At 37.4% G+C, this 20,739-nt stretch overlaps 1 protein-coding gene across 1 annotated transcript; it reads right to left on the bottom strand.

Moving 5' to 3' along the window:
• Positions 1-1,329: 1,329 nt before the first annotated feature.
• dusp22a (dual specificity phosphatase 22a) lies at positions 1,330-19,512 on the bottom strand. The gene is made up of 7 exons (XM_004539391.3): positions 19,142-19,512; positions 18,343-18,376; positions 17,628-17,710; positions 16,216-16,265; positions 13,296-13,370; positions 12,913-13,084; positions 1,330-2,897 (listed from the first exon to the last, which is right to left on the bottom strand). Exons 1-7 carry the CDS (start codon positions 19,160-19,162, stop codon positions 2,700-2,702), a joined length of 633 nt encoding a protein of 210 aa, XP_004539448.1. The 5' UTR covers positions 19,163-19,512; the 3' UTR covers positions 1,330-2,699.
• Between the last annotated feature and the right edge of the window lie 1,227 nt (positions 19,513-20,739).

The following is a 20,739-nucleotide window of genomic DNA, read 5'->3' as shown; positions in this document are numbered from 1 at the left end:
ACTTTTTCTTCTAACCGTGGGCATTTACAAGAAATGGCCTGACACAGACGATGGTTATAAAGTTACTGCCTACGCTAAAAGCTGCGTGGACGCGGCGCTATGAATAAACCCGTAAAGTCACAAGTTACCTTGTGCTTTGAGGGGATTTCTACTCTCCAGACCAAGGTACTATATCCCTTCTGCGCCCACTCATCCTCCGATGAGAAAGTTTAGAAGGTTGTGCAGGTAAAAGTGGTCAGCTGTCAGTGCGATGGTGAGGTGGACTGATTCCATGTGTCAGAGACACCTGGAAGATGTTACACCGTTACCGTTATTTAAAATGATCGTGATTATATGTGAAATATTAGGCTCAAAACGGGGAACCGCAGCGTATTATTAAAACAAAACATTAACTATTATTTTCCCAGTAAAAACATTTACTGTTATTCTCTGTCCATCATGAAATCCCTGTGACATCATTTAGGGACTAATGTGCCTGTTTATTACAGAAACTGACACTTACTGTCATATTTGAACTAAGATTTCAAACAGAAACATCAATCTGCTTCTCACTTTTATATGAACATAGGCTTATATGAATTTGTGTACACCAAAAATGTAGAATACAAAAAAATAAAGTAGTAAGCTAATTAAATACTCGATTCTTTATGCACATGTAGAGTGATTTAAATAATTTCATCATCTGATAAAAAACAAGACTTGGTAGATGTAGTTGGGATTCAGTTATGGTAAAATGGTAAATGGCCTGTATTTGTTTACTAGTCCTAAGGACCCCAAAGCGCTTTACACATCCAGTCATCCACCCATTCACACACTGGTGATGGCAAGCTACATTGTTGCCACAGCCACCCTGGGGTGCACTGACAGTTCAATTCATTATACATGTCCTAAGAGAAGACTTCCAGTTAGCATTTTAATATTTTGCTGAACTGTAAGGTTCTGGAAATCCTGCCAACAGTTAACCTGTCTGGACATGCCTATGTGATTACAAAAATCCCCCCACCCCACTTGGTGTGTACAGGAATATTAAGTAAATACACACTTTCAATGATATACTGCTGTTTAGAGGAGGAAACTGGAAGCAACCCCACCGGCCCAGCAGGAATAATTTCCAAGGAAAGACTTACGCTTCACTTCTTGGAAGGCTGGCTTCATAACGTAATCCTTATTTTAGACTGATATTTGTTTCACTATGTCAAACAATGAAAACCTTAAGGAAAAAAATGAAATTAATTTCATTATTTTAATCATTGTAACGTTTTATCCTCAAATATACATCTCAAGCTAAATCTGCTTTTTATGCTTTACTATAAAGACAAAGACACACCGTTATCTTCATAGGGTGGATTTATTAACAATTCCATTATTTCTCCATCACTGCATTTCATTATAAAACACAACAAACAAAACACCATAAATACACAATTAGGACAACAAACATTATCCACAAAACTATAAACAGAAATTCTTTAAAAATCTGTTTTGACACAGTAAAAAGATAACATCAGAGCTTCGGTAAAATCAGGAAGACTTTAACATTTGGACTACAGACATCCTGAATATGTAGTTATACTTTAAATTCAAATTCCCAAATTTAACCTGCTGTTAATAAACTTAAAGGAACATTTTGCCTTGTTTTCAATATATTTTTAGGTGTCACTCATAGTGGTTTATTTGTAATGTCCACAGTGCGGTCTCCGTGTGTCAACCTACTTAAAAAGGTTTGGCTCTTCTTTAATCCTGTGTGCCTGGTGAGGGATAACTTAGTACCAGTCCTCTCAGCCCTGCAATGAATGCAAAGAAGAAATAATTGCTGGGAACTGATAACAGTTTTCTTTTTAGCCTCACAATATTCTGCTAGTTTATATAAAGACTTGTTTTGTTGTTTTGGTGTGGATTTCTGATACTAGATTTTGTAACAAATATTGGTACAAGTGGTGTGTACACAGCTTGGAATTTTCTCTACGGTGAACCAAATGAAAGTGAAAGTGCTAACTATACTGAAAGAGCAGTATCCAACTATGTCAACATGAATACTGTAAATTACATAGGCAGTGATAAACTCATTGTTTTGTGATCTTTGTAGGTGGCTAGTACAATGCTTATGATGTATGTTGCAGCTATTTATAGGTAGGATGAATGTAACAACAAATTTCATGCTGTCAAACCTACAAACACAAGAAGCAGTGCTGATATGCAAACTTGTACGTATCAAATCAACCATCAGTTTGGTTTTAGATTTAACTGAGATTTAACAGACTAGATATTTATATAACTATAGGCAAAATGTTCATTTAAGATGCCGTTAGTTGATTATGGCATTAAGGCTGCTGAGCTGAACATTGCAGGAGTCCATGTGGAAACAAAGGTCATCACTCATCATGGCTAAGGTGCTGAGGTGTTTAGAGTAAGGCGTCTGTGAGCACCAATACCCCTGTTTTGGTTGTAAGGGACTGTGGCGGGTACTGGTAGTGGTTATAGGTCTGTAGCACAATTCTAAATCAACCTCCATCTCTTCTTAAAAAAACAGACGCGAATAAAGTAAAAAGTGCTCGATATTATCTTATGCTTTTAGAGTTGTATGAATACATGTAGGTTAGATATGACTGAGGGTTGATTTGGAAATGAGTACAGAATAGTGGGTGCTGCCTATTTCCAGGCAGCAATGGGAACAAGTTTGGCATGACCAGACTTGTGTTTCAGCCGCTTCCTTCATCATCACCATCAGCATCAGCATTGGATCGCATGGATGGGTAGTCACTGACAGTTATCCAGCTGTGATCACCTCCCCTCTTCTGGCTCTGCTGTTGCTCTGTGTACTGGCTCAGCAGGGCACCCACCTGCTCCTGGTCATTGAATGGACTGGGACGGAAACTTGACCGTAACCATACTCTGTACTGAAGAAGAGAGGGGAAAGGAAAACAGTTAATTAAAATAACATTTTTTATGGTTAAGATCAAACTACATAATACAATTTTACATAACTCACTGCCATATATTTTATATACACAAAACAGGCAAATATTTCAAGCCTTATTTGTTTTATTTTTTTAATGACAATAATTCATAGCTTATAAAAATCAGAAATCCAGTATCTCAAATTAATAACATTTTTTCAAATTGAAAAAGAATTTACCATAAGAAATATCCAACTTCTGACAAGTACGTTCATTAATACACAATACTTTGAGCTCCTTTACCACTAAATACTGCATCAGTGGAGTGTGGCATCGAAGCAATTAGCTTGTGGCACTGCTGAGGTGTTACTGAACACTTCGGCAGTGCCGCAAGCACGGCTTTAGCCTGTCTTTATTTTTGGTTCAGGTGTTTCTTGTCTTCCTCATAGTTTATCTGTGGGGTTAAGGTCAGATGCAATAGAGAGTTGGCTGGCCAGTCAAGCATGGTAATGCCATGGTTACCAAACCATTTGGTAGCAGAGTCTTGATGCATGCTCAATCATCCATGATCATCTGGAGCATTCGTCACTTAGATGAGTGACAAAATGTTTCTCCCACTAAAAACACTACAACTAGATGAATAGAATCAACTTTCTGGCATTTGGCATGAGACACTGTGGGCAGGTGATGAGTTCTGCTGGAAAAGGAAACCAGCATCACCATAAAGCTTGTCAGCAGATGTGTGCATGGAGTACTCTAAAAATCTGGTAGACAGCTGCACTGACTTTGACTGGACTAAGCACAAAAAGCACCAAAAGAAAAAATGGCACCCCAATTCATCAGACTGTGGAAACGTCCCGCTGGACTTCCAACACCTTGGATTCAGTGCCTCTATGGTTTTTCTTCAGATTCTAGAACTTAAGTTCCCAAATAAACTTCTACTTTCACCTAAAAAGAGGATTTTGTCCCCCTGAGCAAAAGTCCAGTTCTTTTTCTCCTCAGCACATAAGTCTCCTTTGATACTGTCTCCGATTCAGGATATGACTGATATTATGAATGCGACAGTTGTAGCTCCTTTGCCAAAGACTGTGCTTTGTTGGCTCCTGATGCACTAACACCAGCCTCTGTCCACTCCTTGTGAAATTCACCCAATTTCTTGGCTCAACTTTACTCTCAAGGCTGTGGTCATCCCAGTTACTTTTCCTACCGCATTTTTCCCCCCTCAGTCAGCTTACCATTAATATGCTTTCATGTAACACTCTGGGAACAGCAAGTTTTTTTTAACCAATGATTTCCTGTGGCTTGCCCTCCTTGGGGAGGGCGTTGATGATCATCTGGACAACTGTCAACTCAGCAGTCTTTCCCATGATTGTGGTTGCATGTATTGAACTAGACTGAGACATGCACAATATTTACACTGACTGAATAGTAATCTTCAGATTTTCATGAGCTAAAATCCATATCAACACAATTAAAACAAAAAAATTGCAATGTTTCACCATGTAATGAATTCAGGACATAATTTTAAAATGTAAAGTGTACTAAGTTATTTGAAATTTAAAAAACAACAACAAACTTTTACAATATTAGTTTTTTTTTTTAGATTTGCTAGTATAGTGACTTTTTATTATAACTGTATTCATACTGTAAGTTACAATAACAAATATACAACATAAATTGTCCTCCCTAAAATTCACAGATCTCCTTGAAACATAGTTGCCTCATACCACATCTACAGTGTCTTCAAACAGTACATTAGTCTGCTTAACATTGAGAAACAGGTGGATTATAAGCTATAAATACATATCCACCCAAGTTTCATTAGAGAACATGTCAAAAGAATAGTTTGAGTATTCATACCGAAAAGCTAAATTTACAGAAAGTAGCGCAATTAAAATGGTGACACACTTGTTTAGTTTTTTTCATGGAAAATGCAACTCTCTTGTTCCTCTTTTTCTAAACCTATATGCAATTTGTGCAGCTTTGTGATCATATATATATATCTATATATTAGAGATGGCACGATACCACTTTTTTATGTCCGATACCGATATCATAAATTTGGATATCTGCCGATACCGATATGAATCCGATATAGTGTTTTTTAATCAACAAAACTGTTTTTTAAAATATCTTGCTGCATTTTGCAAGTCTGCAAGTTCATACTCAAGTTTAAAACAACAACTACACTAAAGCTATTCTGTTATACCTGTATACAAAAAAAATATTTCATAGTTCAGCAATACTGATCAATCTAATAAACTTAGACCTACACCATCCTCCCTATTCTGGTATTTTAAAGAGTACTTAGCGTAAATATTAAGCAACCTAACTAATAGGGTTCCAACTCCCAGCAACAACAAAATTAAATAAATAAAAAATAGGGAACCACCCCTCACGCGCCACCTCATGATGCTTAATCGACGTAATCAACCTTAATTTGATGCAGTGTGAAAAAAAATGCACAGAAATCAATTATTTTTCAAGAAATATTAAATAGATTCAACATCTTTCTTCAACAAAATTGCAGACTGCACAGATGGTACCTTCCCAAAGTAAAAAGTACTATAGCTTACTAGGGTATATATATTAGACTTAATAGTCACTATGTACAGTAATTGACTTCTATTCATTTTACATCAAATTAAAACTTTGGGTGTCAGATAATTATTTATTAAAAGCTAGACATTTTAAATGAGAATAAGAAAGAAAAGTATGTCTTTGTGCCCCCTTTTCCCAGTTAATGCCCTATCGGCCCCCCTGGCTAAACTTTGCTAGATCCGCCCCTGCACAGTTACCAGCCGTCAGCTACGTAGAAAAAGATCCTGGTGTAGAAATTAATATTAAATAAATTCTAACAACAGCTTATCAAGCTTAAACGTGCTGCTGTTGTTCAGCCGCTGGTTTGCTCTTTCTGGCGCAAAGTGGACCAAAAACAAACGAGAGACAGACTCGCGACAGAAAAGCCGATCAGCTGATCATTTAAGCAGTTTCATGATTGAAGTAGCAGCCGGAGAGCGAGAGGCAGTCGCTTGTTAAGCTTAACGTGGGAATGCTTTACAAACATTCAGAGATGGACTTACACACTTGCTTTACTTCTCTCGGGGATAATTTTGTCGGAGATGAAATGCCAGGTTGCTAGCGAAGCTCCACATGCTATCCAGACCACACAGGTCCTGCATGCCACAGCTGCTCTATCACGTGATGCATACGTTCTGAGGTGAGTTACGGCGTGTTGCAAGTTTTGTGAGGTGCTTTCGTGATATTTAATGGATCGGATTACATTTTTTATTTTTCTCCGATATCCGATCCAGTAATTTAGGTCAGTATCGGACCGATACCGATACGTAATATCGGATCGGTCCATCTCTACTATATATAGATACATATCTATGTCACCAGAGATACAAGTGTATTTTGAACCTTCTATGAAGTATTTATATTATTTATATTTAAAGTATATTTTAATTTAATTTAAACTGTCTTATGTGTTTAAAAGGGAAGTGTGTGTGCATGTAAGTGAGAGCGCAAGAGAGAGTTGAATGAAAATTTGCTGCTCCAAATTGTTAAAAAAAAGTTTGTTTCCTGATCCAATAACACCGAAGTGAACTCCTTCAAATGATTGTAGTTAGGGGTGGGTGATATATAGACTATGTTCGATATATTGCAAGTTTTCCCATGTACGACGGTTAAAGTGGCTTTATCGTAACCATCAAGTATAAATTTCCATGGCAATATTGAACTGTCTGCATGTAATTCACTGTGAGGTTTATTTTTCCCCCACATGCTGCAAATGCATCATTAATCAGCCCCTCCCAACCGAAAAATGTTCTACCTGGTACACATGCGGTGAGCATGTGTGTTTATATACTACCAGGTAGCGAGAAATATGGCAACAGTGGGAATTTCAGAGGAGCGAGAGGATGAGACTCACTGTCATTTGTATTTCACAAGGAGGACATCAAACAAAATGCGGTAATTTGCAAAACGTGCTGTAAAACTATTGCCGCAAAAGGTAGCAGTACCCCAAATTTTTCCCACCAGCTGAAAAGTCATTCATTGCAAAATGAACAATGTTTTAAAACTCTGCATGTCAATGTCTCCCTACACACCAAAGAAAATGTTAAATAAACCAGCTGCGATACCTGTGAATGTTCTTGGTCTAGGGTTGACCACAGAAAGAGTCTTACTGTGACAGTACTATCATATGTGAAAAACCTCTGTGCAACTGATGGTTAAAAAATGGTTAAAATAAAACATTTCGATTCATTCAGATGTTTTTTGTATTCAAAGTTGGAAAAAAATATTGAATGGTTGATTTGAATGAGTATACCAGTGCAATTTCAGGCACTACATGCTTGAAAATAACACTTGTTTTTAGAGGTTATTTAAACATATCGTGATATATATATATTGTGTATCGTGATACAGCTTTAAAAAAAAACAAAAAACAATATTAGATTTTCCTCACATTGCCCAGGTCGAACTGTAGTACAGTTTATTGACTTTTCAGAGCTAGATATAAACACTAGAAGTCGCTAGAAGGGGTGGTTATCAATAAGTGTATTATATGCAGCAGCATTACTTTGCAGTAAACATTTAAACGTTTGTTTAATAAAAGGTCAAAAAGGGAGGAGCTGTAATGATGTCCAGGAATTCTTCAATTATTTTGTGCAATACCTTACTCTTTAATGAAGTGAAAGTCTCCATCTTCCTAAAATTAGTACTGTCACACTCACCCTAAAAACCAAACAGAGCACAACTGACTCATAATATTAACAGAACTGTAAAAATTAATAACAATTCAAAGCAAAGATTTAAGATAAGCCATCAATAAACTCAGTCATATCCGAATCCTGTACAACACCTGCTCTTATCTGTCATTATACCATCTTGATAAAGAACATGAATCATGTCAGAAGTGTTTCACGTGGTACACAAACTGAAAGTAGAAACTCATAAAATCGGTAGAAGCTCACCCAGTGATGAATTTGTTCAAGTCATAACATTAGTAAATTCTGACAAGGCTCCAGTTTATTGCCCAACTTCACAATGAAGGCAACATGAAAGATCTGCACCTTTTTAAATTCATCATGCTACTCATAAGCAGATAGATCTGTGGTCATCACTGCCACCACTCACCAGTGCACCTGCACACCCACACAAACACGCTTTCCAATTGTCAGATTGTTCTTTTTGTAAATGACAACTCAGTGATCCAGTTACAAGCGAGCATTTGGCTGGGTTACAATATTATGATATGTAGCAAATTTATAGATAAATTTAAGGCTTTTTAGAGAAATTGAAATTTAAAAAGCCTGGAGCTGTTTTGCTTCATTCAGTTTCAGGAACTTGTTTTTCTAACCTTTGTTGAACTTTTACAGAATGTCTACAGACTACAAAGCTTTAGTCACTATGTATATTACGCTGTATCTCACATGCACTGCAACCATGACCACTGATACACAATGTTGCTAGAGCTGTATTGAAGACATTGCTGAATTCAGATTCTTCACTTTCTATCTGAGACACATGTGGGAAAATCACAAATACACAAAACCTATTTCCCTTTAAATCCTCGAAGTCAATGCAAAGTCTACAAATAATGACCATTTTTTTTTCCAGTCATGTTATTTTGCAAGATGCTGACAGTAATGGTTAAACACGTGATGAGCAGTACCGAGCTAATGCAATCCCAGCAAACCCCCTACAGTTCCCCTTCTGTGTGCAACGACTACTTAAGTGCCAATGGAATGGAATCACAGTTAGAGCTATCGCTAAATAAATTAGATAAAATTATGCAAAATGTTTAAGCCAGTGTTTGAAATATTATTTCAAACACTGGCTTAAACATTTTATCTATCTATCTATCTATCTATCTATCTATCTATATATATATATATATATATATATATATATATATATATAAATTATTATTATTAAAACACTTTACAGTAACATTACCAATAAATTAAAAATGTATGGTTAATTAAACAAATTAGTTTTTACTATTAAACTAATGGTAGAAAGTTTGGGAACAACTGAAGTAATCTAAACTTATCTGGTTAATAACTGTTGTTTGAAACATGTTTTGGATAGTTATAATGTAAACATGCAACTGATACTTAGAATACTTGTTTTAAAGAGTATACTGGCAGGTAGGGTGGCAGTGGTTTAAAATCACAAAACTGTGAACCTGGAGACCACAGTTTGTGTCCTGTTTCATGAACTGTTTAATTTCATTTTCACTTTTGTTTACTTAGGCTTTGTCTTGCTTTTGGTTAGGCGTAGGCACCAAGATAAGTCAGGTTTACAAAAAGGTGAGCTTTTCTGTTAAATTCAAGTTAGGAGAAGGACCACTCTTAATGTTGCCAACAAGCGTCCACCACATGGCTGAAGCTAAAGGAAACCATGGATATATTTGAGATTTTCTTTAAATACACAACCATACTTACCTGGAAATATTTTCTAGAATAAACCATACAATAGGAAGTTAAAATTCACATTTAAAGGGGACCTATTATGGTACTTTGCATTGCCATGTTTTTATTTCTGGACTATGTGGACTTTATCTGATTCATAGTTTAGTTCTTCTAAACTTTGGTGCAGTTTCTTAATTCCCACTGTATTTGGACAGTTGACTCAAAGGCTGGCGAAACAAGCCATCCTTAAGCTGCGAAAACAGAAAAAACCCATCTGAGAAATTGCTACAATATTAGGAGTGGCCAAATCTACAGTTTGGTAAATCCTGAAAAAGAAAGAAAGCACTAGTGAACTCAGACATCCACAGAAGACAACAGTAGTGGATGATCGCAGAATCATTTTCATGGTGAAGAGCAAACCAAGTGAACAACACTCTCCAGGAGGTAGGCGATATTCAAGTCCACCATAAAAAATTTAAAAAAAAAAAGACTGCATGAAATTAAATACAGAGGGTTCACAGCAAGGTGCTAGCCACTCATAAGCCTCAAGAATAGAAAGGCTAGATTGAGAAAAAAAAAAAAAAAACATCTAAAAAAGCCAGCGCAGTTCTGAAAAAACATTCTTTGGACACATGAAACCAAGATCAACCTCTACTGGAATGATGGCAAGAAAAAACAGGTATAGAGTACATTATAAGAACAGCTCATGATCCAAAGTATACCACATCATCTGTAAAACATGGCGGAAGCAGTATGATGGCTTGGGCATGCATAACTGCCAGTGGCACTGGGACACTACTGTTTACTGATGATGTCTGTGAAGGTTCTCAGTCATCCAGGTCATCGTAATCTAAGGAGCTTGGAAAGAAAAGCGTCTGGACTTGTTGCTTGAAGATGTTTCACCTCTCATCTGAGAAGCTTCTTCAGTTCTAGGGTCAAAATGTGGAGAGTTCCCGATTTAAGCCCTGCGGGAGTGTCCCCCCAAGAGGGACCTCTACCTAATCACACGAGCCAAGGTGTGAAAATGAGTGTAGGTCACAATCAGCCAAGGTTTCGGGTGAGCTCACTGTGAAACCTAGCCCCACCCTATCATGTGATTTCCTGAGGTCAAATGGCCCAGGATGTGAGTGGGCATTAAGGTGTCTTATTGATGATGTGACACAGTACAGAAGCAGCTGAATTAATTTTTGGGGTGTTCAGAGACGTACTGTCTGCTCAAATCCAGCTAAATGCAGCCAAATTGATTGGGCGGCATTTCATAATACAATGACAAAGGACAATGACGCAAAACATACAGCCAAAGCAACCCAGTGGAATATTTTTGAATGGCCAAGTCAGTCACCTGATCTTAAGCACAATAAACATGCATTTCACTTGTTGTAGACTAAACTTTAGACAGAAAGGCCCACAAACAAACAGCAACTGAAAGAAGCTGCAGTAAAGGCCTGGCAGAGCTTTAAAAAGGAAGAAACCCAGCATCTGATGATGTCCATGAGTTCAAGACTTCAGGCTATCATTGCCAGTAAAGGGTTTTCAACCAAGTATTTGAAATGAACATTTCAATTTTAGTTTTTCAATTTCTCCAATTACTTTTGAGCCCTTGAAATGAAGGGAGTGTGTTAAAAATTCTTTAGTTCCCCTTTTTTTTTTTTTGTTCAAACCACCAAATTAAAGCTGAAAGTTTGCACTTCAACTGCATCTGAGTTGTTTTATTTAAAATTTATAGTGGTAAGTCCTTTAGTTGGTTACGAGAGGTGTAGAAGTGTGTCATGGGAGTTAGGTCCTGGATCAATAGGAAGTGCAACAAGTTGTCCATAGAATCTACGAAACAAAGGCTCACAGCTCTGGACAGAGGCCATGGGAATAAATGGCCTTTTCTCCCAAAACCTATCCAGGGTACACTCTCAGCTGCAAGTACAATAGTATGAGGGCAAATCCATGCAGAGCTTAAAAGGAGCAATAGTGAAAGAACATCTTGGAGAGAAAGGTGTCACACAACACCAGCCTAAGAGCAGACCAAAGCAACCTTTCAGAAGAAAAAACATTCAATAACAAGTCTCCAGAATTAAGACCTGAATAGGACCAGGACCTGACATCCAAACGTACTGGGTAAAGAAGCTAACTGCACTTCACAAAAGCCTGGCAAAAAACAAATAAGTGGGATGCTAACAGCAGGTGTTCATCCAGGTGTTCAGACTGGCTAAAGCGCCATCTACTGGTTGATAGAGCAAAACATCAAGACTCTAAGAACAGTAGTCTAACCTGAGTATGGCTTGGAATGATGAGAAGAAAGTCTAAAACTCAGTAATCTACACATTGGAAGTACCTCCATGAGGTAAAAAAAGAAAAAAGATGATCAGAAGCCAGCTCAATAGAGGGAATAAGATCTAAGATATTATAATACACATGCTTTATTGGTCATCAGCTACCCATCTGGAAGAATAAGCTGGCCACAGAAGGACATGGATGCCACTCATGATCGATGTGCAACTTGCTAAGAAACATTTAACTAAATATTAGTCTGGGTGTATGTATATATTTGAGCATGTATTTTTACTTTCGATCCTGTATGAATTAGACAAAATCTAAAATAACTTCAAACTTGTGCACCCACTTCTTGTTTTTTTAAAGTTACTGAAGATGTATGCTGCATAATGATTCCACCCAATGAAAACCCAAAATTACAATGACATTCATGCCCATGATGAGTGGATGTAAACTTGACGACAACCTTATGCATATATGTATTTATATATAAGAAAAAAGCAAGGTAATATCTGAAAGTGCATGAATCAAAACTAAAAACATTACAGGAATGTTTTTTTAAATGTGTGATCACAAATTAGGCATTCTAAAAGTTAAAACAGCTATGCAAACCTGTGAAGCTGCTGGTGGCAAAAACAAAACAAAACACAAGCTATTTTTTAGAAAGGTGAGAAATGCAGAGATGATCCTCCTTGATGTGCAGCAGAGGAGCATTAGAAACCCTTGCTATGAGTTCTGAACCTAAGAGTTAGTACTAAGATGTGTTAGTGATTGAATGCAATATTAAGAACTTATGTACTATTTTAAAGACTGGATTACTGATTGACTAAATGAGTAATTGGCTTGCGTATACAAAAGACCATTATGCCATTGTGATATTAAAATATTTGAGGGTTTGTAAACCATTGCATATAACAGAAGATGTGTGCTGGTTTAGTTTTCCAGTTGTAAATCTCAGATCTGTCATTTCAAACGAATACTTCTTGTCCTCAACAAGAATTACAAGCAATTTAAAAAAAAAAAAAAAGAAGGTATGCAGCAGTTGAACAGATTAACAGTTGCTAGACTGACCACAGACTGCCTGTGCTGTGTAATGGTGTATGTGTCATATCCTGTGTGCATGTATGTGTGTGGGTCTGTATCAAAAATAACAGAGCACAAGAGTTTCTACAGAATGCCAGTATACCACAAAGCTACTGCTAGAAAAAGCACTTTAAAATTTGACTTTAAGCGGAAACACTGAAGTAGTAAAAGGGAGTTGGATGCATTCTGTAGGTAGTGTACAGTGTGTGTGCATTCATGTCTTCTCTGTTTCTTTGCATGTTTACCTCTGAGACTTGTGTAGTCTGGTACTCCTGCAGCTGCTGCTGGAAGCCATAGTTTGGCCCAACAAAGGAACGAACAGCTTTGACAGCAGACAGACACTCCTCCCAGCTATAGTGGGTGACAGTCATCAGGTAGGCCACCACCATGGTAGTGCTCCTTGATACACCTGCAAGGCTGCAAGAACACAAAGGACATTTGGCTTATTTGGTTCTTTTCATTAAGCAGCTGGATGTTTAATACCTTACTTCCTACGGTTAACTGGTAAAAAAATGGGACAGGCCACAAACCATCAGGACAAATGTCATGTTGACTGTGAAAGTACCTAAAAAAGACGGCTGACCTGTTCTGGTTTTGAGTAGGAAGCTGGCTGGATGTAAATACCTACCAGTGAACTAGACAAGATCCACCATTCAAGCGACATTCATGGATGAAGCTAATGCAATCTTTAAAATGCTGCAGTCTGGAAAGACATAAAAAAAGCACAGTAAAGTTTTCTGAGTCAATATAGTATTGCTCATCAAACAGAAAACAACAGTTCACTTTTACTAAGGTCATAGTAACATTTAAGGAGTGTAAAGCTAAAAATGGAATACACATTATAGGATATGAAAAAGGCCACCTTGAACTGAAACTGTGTTAAAGGCCCAAACATTGTGGTTCCATAAAGGTTGTTAAAACCATAATAATATACTAAGATTAGCTGTGGAAACTACAGATTACTCTCAGATTTAGAGATAAGTTCAGAAATGTGTGAGGTAGTTTCAACAGATTTATGTTATATCTCAGAAACAGGAGAACATACTGTGGTGTGTTTTTTTTCCCTTTAGCTACTCCAAGCTGTCATGTGAGAAAGAGGTTGGGTATGCTCAAACAGAGAGTCTGTGGTCGACCAGAGCACAGACAGTAGGGACAGACAAGGGAAGTAAATGCCGTCATTTTGTCTTAACTGCAAAATTTGGTCTTTTTCCAGCGCTGGGTTACTCAGTGCGAACAGAGGCATCGTTTTAGGTTTACACCAAAAATACAGCAAATGCCATTTCATGGGTAAATTTAGAAAATAAATCACCGCTAATTGTAAGATTGCAAAAAATCCACACAAAACATCTTCCAATATAAAGCAGCATAATGCAATGCTATTGCTCCTTAAATATCCTCCTTATACACTGTCAGGAAACACTGCTGGTGTTTTGCATAATCAAGAATTGCATGGCTGATAGCGCTGGTCTCCTGAGGAGCAGATGCTGGTTACTCAATAGCAGACAGGGTAACAGACTGGGGCTAAAATAGACTGTCACTTTACTTTTTTCCTCCTTCCTGAGATCCAAACTCTTCTTTAAAAGATGTCTCCTCAGCACTTTGTTCTGTCATCCTAGCACAGAAGTTTCCGGCAGTCTTGTTTAATATGCAGAAAACTAAGTTGTGACAAACATTTACGGATAAGTAGAACTGAATAGGAGAACACTGGAATAAAAATAGTCCTCTAGCAACAAAAAGCTGTTAGATTACTGTATGTTTAATATGCAAAATGAGCTTCTGTATTTCTATGGTGGTTTTTAAAAATATTATTATATTAATATGCCTAAAACAATAACAACAACAAAAAATCATTTTTAAAAAAAGAGCTTCCTTAGTTATGACCAAAGCACATCACGTTGATGCAAATGCAAAAGTTTACACCTTCATGCTCTACGCACACTAACAGACTTTCTCAGAGAAGGTTCAAAAAAAAGGGGAACCCCTGGCTCTCTACAAATATCTACATACATTGTTAGCAACTATATAAATAACATTTAATGCCATTTCAATTAAGCACTTGCTGTCTTGGGTGTGAATTCCTCATAGCATTTACTGTCTTCAGTGTGAATTTCACAAAACACTGACATCACAAAATGCATAGAAGCTTAAATAGGTTTAATCTGCTTGCTAGTTGCTAGATACATTTATTTTGTTATGCTCCTCGTTGTCTGCTGCACAAATAACAATTAAAAAAAAGGGCTGTTTCTGCAGTCTGACCACAGTTTTGCTGTATTAGTATTATTTCAGTGATTTAGGACATAGGTCTAAGATTTGCTGTCACTTTAGTTTTTTTTTGTATAGTATGTGATGATTCCTAGCGAGGAAGTATCTAAGCACATCAACCTTAATCCTTTTCTGCTGAACTGAAGCAATCATAGAGGTTAAGGTTTTTCAGAAAGCTTTAAACTTTTACAAAATGTGAGACAGTTTCTGCTGTGTACCATCACCATGTAACAGAGGCCATCACATGTAATGACAGGGGCCCCTAGATCATGGCATGCATGGTGGGACGGCAGTTGGCCTCACCCTCGCATCACTCAGACCAGTGATTGTGACAGAGGGGGTTTATTAAAGCCCTGGGTGGTCGATGCAAACAGCCAGATGTCACACTTAGGTTTCCTTCCTCTGCTGCCTGAGGGAAGGACGCTTGATTGCGACAGTGGAGGTCAGACATCTCCAGCCCAACAATCATCAACTTCCAACCAGCCACTAAACCTCAGTTCTCACTAAGTTACATTTGACTCAGTACTACTTTTTTACAAACTAAAGCAAATAAAGTTCCCCTTCAAATCAAGGAGAGGTTGAGTAACTGTGGAGCTCAAAGTAACGCTGAGATTTTTTGACCCAACAAGGTAAAGTCTTTGACATAATATACTGGAGATTTATCAAATTCCTACTAATGTCCCACTTGTACCTATGCATGAACCCTGACTAACCACGTAGGGCACTAGTGCAGACATAACAACGTAATTCCTCTCCAACGCCAATAAAGACCTTAAAGTAAGCCATCAACCAGGGTCATATGACACTAAAGTTTAATGCTTAAACTCCAACTGAATAATGGCTCTTTACTGTCCCCTCAGTTCATGCTGCAAACTTAAAGCAACAAGGGATGTGTGAGGTCAAAGACTGCTATGACTAATGTGTCGTGTTAGCGCCAGCTCCCAGAGCAGCAACAAGTCAGACTCTGGATGAACAGTGACACATTAAACATACTTACTCATCTGTTATTTTTTCACTTAACCTTTCTCTCACAAGCACGTGAAAAAATAAAAGCCCTCTTTTGCTCAGTCTTTAGGAACAGAATGAAATGAAGTGAATATTAAATAACTTTAATCTATCATTAGATGGCTGTAACTCCTATGTATGACTACTGTTTGAGTTACTGCTCTTCTCCTCTCCTATAAATAGTCTACTGCATACATTTTGAAATTTGCAAAGGAACCAAGACTAGAGGGTGAAAAAGAATCCACCAATGTTTTTAAACCTTCATGTACGTGTTTACTCACAGGTTCTGGCTGGAAGCATCAGCTGCATGAATGCAAAGGTATGTCATGTCCTGCAAAACATTAGTGAAAAATGTTAGGAGACAGGCAACTAAATATTGGACAAGTTGTGTAATACTAATAAAAAGACACTCAAGTGAATTAGTGACATGATGTAGTAGCATCTCAAAAACACAGTGTCTTCAAAAGAAATTCAGCGCTCTGTGTAAGACTAAGAATACTTTCCCAGATTACAATTTTAAGTATTTGAGATTTCATCACACATGGTGTATAATATTATTTAAAGAATGACATTATTATAGATTAAAAAGAAATTACTGGATGCAAAAACAAGCTTAAAACCAGTTAAAGCCACAGTTGGCATGGAGCCCCAACAAGTTTGTTGTACATGTACAATGACAGCAAAGAGCTATTGCAATCTACTCTATTCTATGAAGAGGAGACGAGAGGGACTGTTTATTATCACAGCACGTTTCAAACCCCAATGACCTTTGATGTCATAGGCAACATAGTAATGCTGAACAATATAAATTGTGTATTAACATAAGCTGCCAAAGCTTTCTGCATTTAAAATAAGCATGTCTTGAGTAGTACAAGCGTCTCTGTGATCAACTGACTTTGATATTTTTGTGGCAGATTACAAAAAAATCTGTCATAACAATACAACAAAGGAGGCTCCAAACTGACAGAAGCTAAATTTATATGTAAAAAGAAATTATAGTAATTGGTGTCCTTAGTTTCTAAACGTTTACAGGTTTGTATTAAAATAGGAAGCGGCACGCACGGTAGTAAACACGTCCCTTTTCTGGAAGATATTGCTGGAATCAATTTCAAAATAAGCATACATATATTTTTTATATTTCTTCTGTTTTATTTGTACAATTTTCAGTTAATATATATATGAGGCATGGGGTTTTTTTGAATTTTGTTTTTGTTTAGAAAACATTGTAACCTTTTGTCAGTCTGGTTGTAGATCAATATCTAATGTGTTCCCCTGGTCTTGGTCAGTGTCCAACACTCAAAACAATGCATTTACAGTAAGCAGTGTGTGAAACCAGAGACAATGTGAAACTTACAGAGATATACTACGGTGGTGAATATCGGTGTTCTAAATCATATTTCTCACACTTAACCTTTTTCTTTACCAGAGTAAAAAAAAGTTCAGTTTTACACAAAATAAGATTCTGTCTTTTAATACACATGAACCTCATAATTTATCTGTCAATCTCAGTCTCAAGACTTCAAAGCAATCCAACCATAACTCATCACCACCCCCAGATGGCTGAAAGCACAAATTACATCATTAACATTGCACGCATGACCTTAAAAAAAAACACCAGGTAAGATTTTCCACAGAAAGTAGCAATTTTTAATCATAATACATCCAGAAATACTAACCATGATTTCCCACTAACCTCAAACACCGGTTTTGCATTGTTGTACACAGACAGGATGTGTGTGATGCCATTCTTAGATAAACTTTCTCTGTTTTCTGAATCTGTGACAAGGAGAGAGGGAAACATATCTCAACAGGTCCTTTGGTATGAATCTTACACAAACAATCATGACTTTGACCCGTTACAAGCAGCTACAGAAGCAGGTCTGTGAGTAGTTTGTTATCCTGCAACATTACTTAGTACAGATGGGCAAGTGGTCACTTGTCCCTGTCATTTTAGCTATATTTAGCCATTATACTCTTACCGTCATCAAGGCAACTAAAGTTAGAATGTTCCAAATGCCATATTAACTTGAGGAGGTTGCATCGGACTAGAGTGAAACACAAGGCTCTGGATTGTTATTTTAGTTTTTATGCCACACATTGTAGCAGTTTAATTTTCTTGTGGGCGAGACTTTACAATATTACATTATTTTACTCTTTAAGCTACAAATATATGTGCTTAAAAGGGAGGGCTTATGTTAAAAATCTGTTTTCACTTTTTCATATAGAAGATTAAGTTATGTTGAGTTAAAATTCCCCTAATTAAACATTATTTGAGAATTAATGATAATATGTAAAGTGTGCTCAGAGCAAAATATTGTACTCTAATGCTACACCGAACACCTGGCCCAACTGGGCTTTCTATACTGTATGTAATTAAAGCAATAAATCTACATACATGTTTGTCTTACCTCTTATATTCCCAAGGTAGAGTCCATCAACAACCTGTGAAGGAGCAGTCACAGACATGTTGCACTTAGATGTTCATTACAATTCAGCTTCAAGAACCTCGCATGAAAAGAACAAATGTTCTGATTCGAGCCAGATTGGATTTAAAGCTTAAGGCTAAAGATCCTAGTGGAGCTACGAGCAAAGGAAACGTTCCTTATGGCCATACAAGGCTTGAAGCAATGATGCATGGTTATCTGAATGATGTGATGGGTGGCAAACGGCCACTGAGTGTTACTGTACAGCTTTGGTACTATACCTATGGAACAATAGCTGTATGAAGGTAATGAAGTGCTGGATTGATTCTAATGAAATATCTCACTACAGTACCTGAACATTGTTGTGGCAGCTCAAAATAGATGCGGATGACAATTTCATTTTTAGGAAGAAATCGATATAAACAATCTTACTTTTTAATAAAAACAACATGAGTTAGCTTTTTCTTTTAGGAGGACCCTTTTAACTGTCAATTAACAATGACAGTGCAATATCACAGCATCAAAACATGACATGCAGACACAGACACTTAACTTAAGGTTGGCATACAACAGTATTGTAGGTTAGAGTCTAGCACAAGAGCCCTGGCTTGGATCCAAATTTTGTCTTTTTTGGGGGTTTTTTGACAGGGCAGAGCGTGTCACGTGATTGATTAGCGACCAGTGATTGGCGCCTGCGTTCACCAGCATCGCTTTGGACTTTTAACCATCAAAAACACCCCCAAACAGCGTAATGACATGACATAAACAACAACAGCAAACCTACCTTATTCATTCCGTTGCCCATGGTATCCCTGGAACAGTCTGCGGTTAGCTAAAAGACTTTAATGCGTTAAAGAGCTAGGATATGGACTTTGAATCCAAAATGCGAGGTTAGCCTGTGTGACTGGACTCTTTAAGCGGTTAAATAACCTTCGCTTCAGACGCTACTTTTGCATATTTAACAGCATTATTAGATTAAACTGCTTTAAAACCCACTTGTATTTGTGTTAGCTTTGACCTCGTTTCAGCCCCAACAACAGTTCCATCATGCTGTGTCGTCTTCCGGATTGTTTTGACGTGAAGTGGGTGCAGCTGCGGGTTCATCCGGCGTGTGACATCACAGCAGGCGACACAACAACTGTGCTTTCTCAGCTTACACCTTCAGGGGGAAGCTAGAGATAAAGTCACAATCAGACCTAGTATACAGTATAAGATTTAAACGTAATTTTATGAGGAACACAGAAAACCCATAGTTATCGCTGCAATTTCGCCTCAGCCCCAGCTGGATTTGAACATTTTTCGTAATCTAACCCTGTGTGGTTGTTTAGTCTTTAATGTTAACCCTCTATGGTATGCTGATGCCTTCAGGCAGCAAACAACATTTTTGGTGATCATTATTATTATTTTGTGACACAAGACACCTCCGTGTTTAGCTAATTAACGAGTAGATGAGGTTTTGATCTTTGATCTGGGGGCGGAGCAATCCTTTCCGGGGCCAAGACACAGCTTATAGTGCTAGCTGCTGCTAAGTATGATTTCATTTTTATGCATGTTTAAATTGAAATAAGTTTTTATGGCAGATTCTGATTTAATTTATTTACTAAAACACCATTTTTGGTCTGTTGCCTCAGAGCAGTATTGCGCAGTTAGGCCACTTTTCTTCGGGCAATAATGGTAAAACATTGGCTTTAAATTCTGGTCCTTGGGGCTACTTGTCCTCCCATAAAATCACAGGATGTTTTCCGATTTTTTCTGTCAATGTGATGTTTGTAAAGATATGACACACATTTCCCTTACCTCACAAAAGTAATGAATATCCCAGATTTCAACCAACCAAGACATACATCTTGTAAAAATTGTCATGCAAATTCCTCCACAACTTTTTCTGATTCTGATAAACTCCATCACAGCTCAGGCGGTAGAGCAGGCCACTTAGTTATTGGAAGGTTGGTGGTTTGACTCCAGTGTGCTTCAGTTTGCAATTCAAATATCCTTGGGCAACTAACCCCAAGCTGCTGTAAACACAAGTAAATGTTGGAAAGCAGTTACATAATGAGCATTGTGCTTGTGCAAATGGGTGAACAGAGTTGTCTAAAGCACTTTGAGTGCTCAGATAGAGTAGAAAAGGGCTATATAAGAACCAGTTCATTACACCCTTCGGTAGAAAAAGAAACAGCCAAATAGTTGCATCTTATTTTCCTCAGAGGTACTGGAGCAATATTCAGCAGTCCATAGACCAAAATGTACTCAAAATTCAGGATTATAGTTACAGAAAATAATGAACAAACATATATACATATATATATTAGATATATTTCAACCTTAAGAATAATTTTATATCTAGCTGCCATAGTTTGTACCTGATATGTAAAATCAGTGTTA

This window comes from Maylandia zebra, linkage group LG1 (assembly GCF_041146795.1).
Source record: "Maylandia zebra isolate NMK-2024a linkage group LG1, Mzebra_GT3a, whole genome shotgun sequence".
NCBI lineage: Eukaryota > Metazoa > Chordata > Actinopteri > Cichliformes > Cichlidae > Maylandia > Maylandia zebra.
Note: the sequence above shows the minus strand (reverse complement) of the source record. Positions and strands in the feature narration are given on the sequence as shown.

Coding starts and splice junctions, on each gene's coding strand:
- dusp22a (XM_004539391.3), bottom strand. CDS start 19,162: ATGGGCAACGGAATGAATAAG. Junction 18,377..19,141: donor TGGGCAACGGAATGAATAAG/GTAGGTTTGCTG, acceptor GCTCCTTCACAG/GTTGTTGATGGACTCTACCT. Junction 16,266..17,627: donor ATGCAAAACCGGTGTTTGAG/GTTAGTGGGAAA, acceptor AATGTTTTGCAG/GACATGACATACCTTTGCAT.